At 33.3% G+C, this 6000-nt stretch overlaps 1 protein-coding gene across 1 annotated transcript; it reads right to left on the bottom strand.

Moving 5' to 3' along the window:
* On the bottom strand, positions 1-4686 carry LOC101505552 (tryptophan synthase beta chain 1). The gene is made up of 5 exons (XM_004499989.4): positions 4376-4686; positions 2565-2921; positions 1741-2183; positions 1566-1660; positions 1-454 (listed from the first exon to the last, which is right to left on the bottom strand). Exons 1-5 carry the CDS (start codon positions 4541-4543, stop codon positions 279-281), a joined length of 1239 nt encoding a protein of 412 aa, XP_004500046.1. The 5' UTR covers positions 4544-4686; the 3' UTR covers positions 1-278.
* Positions 4687-6000: the final 1314 nt, after the last annotated feature.

Genomic DNA, 6000 nt, shown 5'->3' with positions numbered 1-6000 from the left:
TATCATATTTTGCATGACTCCATGCTATTTTATTCGTCAAATAAACAATAACAGTATCCTTTGATGAATTCTTAATAAACAATAACATACATAGTAGTTATAATTATTCCTAGGCATACACTGGTTTTCCACAAACTGAAACTATTCCCAAATGAATTCTTTCACAAGTGATGATCATCCTCAAACTCAGAACTTCCACGGCAATCTAAATAAAGAAAGAAGGCCAATCAAGTGCTGAACTATTCAACTATGTTGAAAACTCAATCATATATATACTTTCAAACTTTCAAGTATTTGATAGCAGTTTGAACATCTTTATCCCCTCTACCACTGCAGTTAACAACAACCTTAGTTCCATTTGGAAGAGTAGGGCATAGTTTCTCTAAATAAGCCAAAGCATGAGATGTTTCCAAAGCTGGAATTATTCCTTCCAATTGGGATACTCTCTTAAAAGCTGCACATACAAAACAAGTACTCAAATACAAGGCTAAAACAAGATACAGCATATTAAAAACAACTTCAACTTCTGAACTTGGAAAATAAAATATGTTGATTTCTATACGGGATGATAAATGGCATGCTGCCTTAACTCTGTGTCTTATCAATATCTCTACATTTGATTCGTTGAAAAAGAAATCCAATATCAATAAATCATTTTGTTTGTTGAGGTAAGTAAAGTCTGGTCAAGGATTGTTCCGGTTAGGGGTCGAACTTGGACACTCCCAAACGATTCATCATTAACTAGAACTTATTAACCTCTTGAGCTCAACCACTTGGTTTAGTACAGAGTTATATAAGCACACACAGCTAATAGAAAAAAGAAATTGGCGCCAACATACATTAAGAAACTGATAGACAGTCTGCCACTTCGATAAAGCCATAAGGTCTCATAAAACAACAATGTTGTTTTTTATTTTTTGAACAGATGACTACCAATGATGTTTGTTAAGGTGTTTGCACTTAAGTTTTGCCTCATTGAAATCTTATCAAACTGCAAGTGTAAATGGATATTACTACTAAATATATAACAATCAAACAAATAAGGGAAACACTAGATTAAGAATAATGGAATGGAATTTACAAAATGGACGTTGAACGTTGAATTGTGATTCATTACTAAGCCACCACAATAAAGGTAGAAAATAGTTATACCCTGTAGAAGTGGTCACTTGTTTTAAATTTGTTTTTCCATAGACTTCAGACCACTTCATTCTTTCTCATTGTTGTCAAGTAGCGGCTATAGCATAACAGAATTTGAACAAACAAACCACTGTCGTTTCGTGATACGCAGTTTAATACAAAGTATTGTCAAATAGTGGCACTATAGCGCTACATTGTAACAGAATTTGAACAAACTGCTACTTTTTGCAATCTGCAATTGACAACACTATCCTTTCTTTCCCATTTCTCTCCATGATAGGGAATTATTATGCTGTTTGATATATATATTTAATCACCTAGTGTGACAAGATTTGGCTGTTGTTGTATATCTAAAATTGCGACTAATTATCTGCTAAACATACCATTCTACAATTGACAAAGCAATTATTATAGGGTAGCCGTACCTTCCAGTGCTTCTTCATCGGTAATACTGTAGTATTCAGCACGCCCTACATCTTTCAAGAAACTGTGCTCTGGTCCAACCCCTGGATAGTCCAACCTATACAACGAAAACTCGAATGACAAAATCTGAATAGACAACAAGAAAATGGTAACAAAATATCAACAGAGATAATTTACCCTGCGCTGATAGAGTGAGGCTCGACTATTTGTCCATCATCATCCTGCAAAAGATAGCTCATTGCTCCATGCAAAACGCCGACTTCACCTTTTGTTAACGTAGCAGCATGCCTGCCACTTTCAAGGCCTAATCCAGAAGCCTCTACTCCAATCAGCCTAACATCTTTGTCATCGATAAATTCATGGAAAAGACCCATGGCATTCGAACCGCCACCAACACATGCTACAAGAATATCTGGCTTCCCTCCCCATTTTTCCAATGCTTGTTTTCTTGTTTCTTTTCCTATCACTGCTTGAAACTCTCTTACCATCATAGGATATGGATGTGGCCCGCAAACCGAACCCAAAATGTAATATGTTGTCTCCACATTAGTCACCCAATCTCTTATAGCTTCCGATGTAGCGTCCTTCAGCGTGGCAGTTCCTGAATGTACAGCTCTCACCTACATCACAAAACCACTTAACAATGAAGCTCGACGAATAAACATGTTAATAAACTTGTAAGACAAACAACCAAGTCTTATCCTATTGTTTAATTTCACCTACATGAATGAATCAAACAATGGCATTAGGATCTGCCAAAAACGAAAATTTATATTAAAATGACCAAAATCAATTAACTATTACAAACGACAACTAAAAGATTTCTAACTATCCTATATTAATGTCTAAGAAACAAATATTTTCAAGTCAACATCAAACAATCGATAAACCCTGCATTTACAATAAGTTTTTCATATTCCAAAAAAGACAGAAAATGTGACACCTTTACATAATATTATTTTTCATAGTCAAGCAGCCATTGGCTAAGCAACATAACATACCTCAGCACCAAGAAGGCGCATTCGGAACACATTAAGAGCTTGTCTTTCCATATCAAGAGCACCCATATAAACAACGCATTCCAACCCAAACCGAGCGCACACGGTGGCAGTCGCAACCCCATGCTGTCCAGCACCAGTCTCTGCAATAACCCTCTTCTTCCCCAATTTTTTGGCAAGCAAAGCTTGAGCAACAGCATTATTGATCTTGTGAGCACCAGTGTGATTGAGATCCTCCCTCTTTAGATACACATGTGGCCCTTCACCGTTATCGCGCTTATAGTGCTCTGTCAGCCTCTCAGCAAAGTAAAGAGGACTCTCCCTACCTACATAGTCCCTTAGAATCCCATCAAGCTCTTGCTGCAAAAAGTCATAAACTTTTTTAGTCCATCAAGATACCCATATGAGTTTTATTCACAAATATTGAATCACCCAAATGGGTTTGAAATTCAAAGGCAACTAAACAAAGGCAGCAGCTTCTACACGTGATAAGTGGTCTACAGTTGACTAGTACTTGAAAATCGTCTGAAACTCCAAAGACTACCAATGTCATGTAGAAAATTTTATAATATTTCAAAAGTATTTTAAGTTAACTAATTAAATTGAATTATATTGATTAATAGAAAATTAATTTAATTATTATGGTCACTCTTACAATTCTTGACTTGGTCAATTATAGCAATTAATTTTTAATGCATAGCCTTTATTATAATAAATTTAATATATTAATTACAATTTCTACAAAAGGAGTACATGAGTATACAACAAGGAGCATGGAAAAAACTTGGTCTCAATCTATTTAGTTTGTGATCATATTCGATAAACAAAATTCTTTTCTTCTATTTCCTATCATGGGTTAACAATGAAGATATTCCCATAGTTCTGTTACCCAAAATATTCTTGGAAGAGCTGTCGAATCTTGAGAGATTTTCTTCTTAGGGAATAAATCCTTGAGAGCAGTGTGTCCTCCACGCCTAAAGCCTATCTTTATTTTATGGTGTTCTTTACTTTAGGGTGTTATTTTGTGGTTTATTTTCAGGGTTCATGGTTCGTTATCAACGAAAGTTCCTCACTTGGATCGATATATGTGATTGGTGGTCCATGTACAGTTTGCTGTGGTTGTGACATATAGAGTTGATAGACAAAATTTCCCAACATGTCACTACCAAAGAAAGCAAAAGTCCACACAGTTCTTCTTGTCGTCACCATCAAGACAATCATCTAATTGGTGTGAGTGCAACATAAACAAGTAAACAAACATAATTTGAGTTTTGAGATACTCATATTTGTTTATGCTTATTTTTCTTGAATTGGCAAAGTCTTCATCACGCGGTAAGGATAAGGGTGAGGATAAGAAGAACCATGAACTTCAACTTCCAACTTGCATAGTGTTTTGGATTATTATTAAGTGTAAGTCATAATGGACCTAAAATTTGCCACAAAACAAATATTTAAAATGAAGAAAAAAAATGGATTTATGGTATAAGATAAAATGAAGTGAATTAGAATAGATAGGTTAGTTAGATTTAAAAATGAAAATGTTATTACGTTATATTTGGTACCACCCTATGACACTATATACCACCAATGCAAACATACTGAAAAGAAAGAAAAGAACACTCCCTAATCCAGTAGTCCTTATCCACATAATAATCTCTTAAAACCCGACCAACTTTTTCTACAAAAGTCAGAAACTTTTTGGTTTCTGAAGATACCCAATGGATTTCACATTACCAAAAGCTATAAAATCATATTGGGATTTGAACGTAACGAAGGAATGAGAAAATGAGAAAGTGAAAGAAAAATAACAGAACCTGAAAGTGTTCATCAGAAGCAAGGGAATGGAATGAGGTTTCTAACTCGGTGAGAGCATGCATGAGAGTTTCAGGGACATACTTGCCGCCGAACCGGCCGAACCGGCCGAACGAATCGGGTTGCTGAGATAGAACCGAATCGGTGGAGCCGTTGTTGTGGTTCTCCATTGGAAGAAGAAAAGGGACAAGTTGTAATTTTGAAGACTTTAAAGGGTGAAGTTGAATGGAGATGAATTGAAGAGTTGACACTGGAAATGGGTTTTGCTTTGGCTGCAAAGGAATATAACAGTGTTGGACTGGGTTGAGGTTCTTTCATACAATTTTTTTAATACTTTTTTTAGTTAAAAACAAAAACAATTTATGTAAATTTAGGCAAGAGTGCAATGGTTATCATTTATAGTGTAAAGTAATTTAAGTATTTATATTCAACTAAATATACACGGTAATTTAAATTAGGTTGATATTCAAATTTTGCCATTTTTGGTAGGTTAAGTATTATTTTAATAATTCAACTAAATTGTCAATTAATTAATCAAAATAGTAATAAAATTTAAATATTTATCATTTTTAAAATTTAATAATGTATCGAAATTGATGTCATGTCTATTTACATATTACTACTTTCAATCCACACTAAGTGACTCATTTGTAAAAAAAATTATCTCAAAATCAATAACTCTTAATTTTCAATGATTTTTTTTCAATTACACTATTTAATTAATATTACCTGCATCACTCTCAATTCAATATTTGTCACTATACATTTATGACATTGATAATGTATCAATACTTAATAAGGATTATTTATACCATTTTTCTCTCATGCAATAATATTTTTCTCTCATTCATTTATACAACTTTCTTAATAACTGTAAAATGATCAAATGACTCAGTTATAATGAGATGGAGGGAATAGTTTGTTTTACAATGAGATCAACAATCTAAACAAGTCTTCTAAAAAAACACTACGATAATTGGTTTTCTAATAACTTGAGGCAAAATTATGGGTAATGGTAGAGACACAACTAGAGTTGTTTGAAATATTATATGTTAAAATAGTCTCACATTATTTGAAATTGTAAAGGAAGAGAAATCTCAAGGCTATATATAAGTTCTAGTTTCTTAAGCTCTTCAATCACGGCAAAATGTTCAGTTCTATTTTTTTTCATCTAGATATCAAAATAATTCAACTGAGTTCTTAGCCAAAAATATAAACTCAAACAAGGGTTAAGTACACTCAGGTTCAACCAAACTCTTAAATCATCACTTTGCAACTCAAGACTATTGTGTTAGAAATAGTTTGAGTGAATTGTAAAAATTACTTTATGATTGAAAGGTAAACTGTAGAAATCCTCTCTAAAGATTGATAGATAACTTGTGGAAATCTTTTCTAAGTTGAAATGTAGTATATTATAACATATCAAGATTGATATGAAAAAGTTGTGTGAAAACCAAGAACAATCTTGCTTTGAGCACTTAGTAAAAAATCTCACAAGTGTGAGGACTGGAAGTAATTCACCTTGAGTGAATCAAGATAAATCTATGTGTGATATCTCTTTCATTATCTCTATTTATTTATAATCAACTAACCATATATTATATAGATAAGTTAAATTTTGTTATTT

The sequence above is a fragment of the Cicer arietinum genome, chromosome 5 (genome assembly GCF_000331145.2).
Source record: "Cicer arietinum cultivar CDC Frontier isolate Library 1 chromosome 5, Cicar.CDCFrontier_v2.0, whole genome shotgun sequence".
NCBI classification, from domain to species: Eukaryota; Viridiplantae; Streptophyta; class Magnoliopsida; order Fabales; family Fabaceae; genus Cicer; species Cicer arietinum.
The sequence above is the reverse complement of the archived record's forward strand: the minus strand, read 5'-3'. Positions and strand labels throughout refer to the sequence as shown.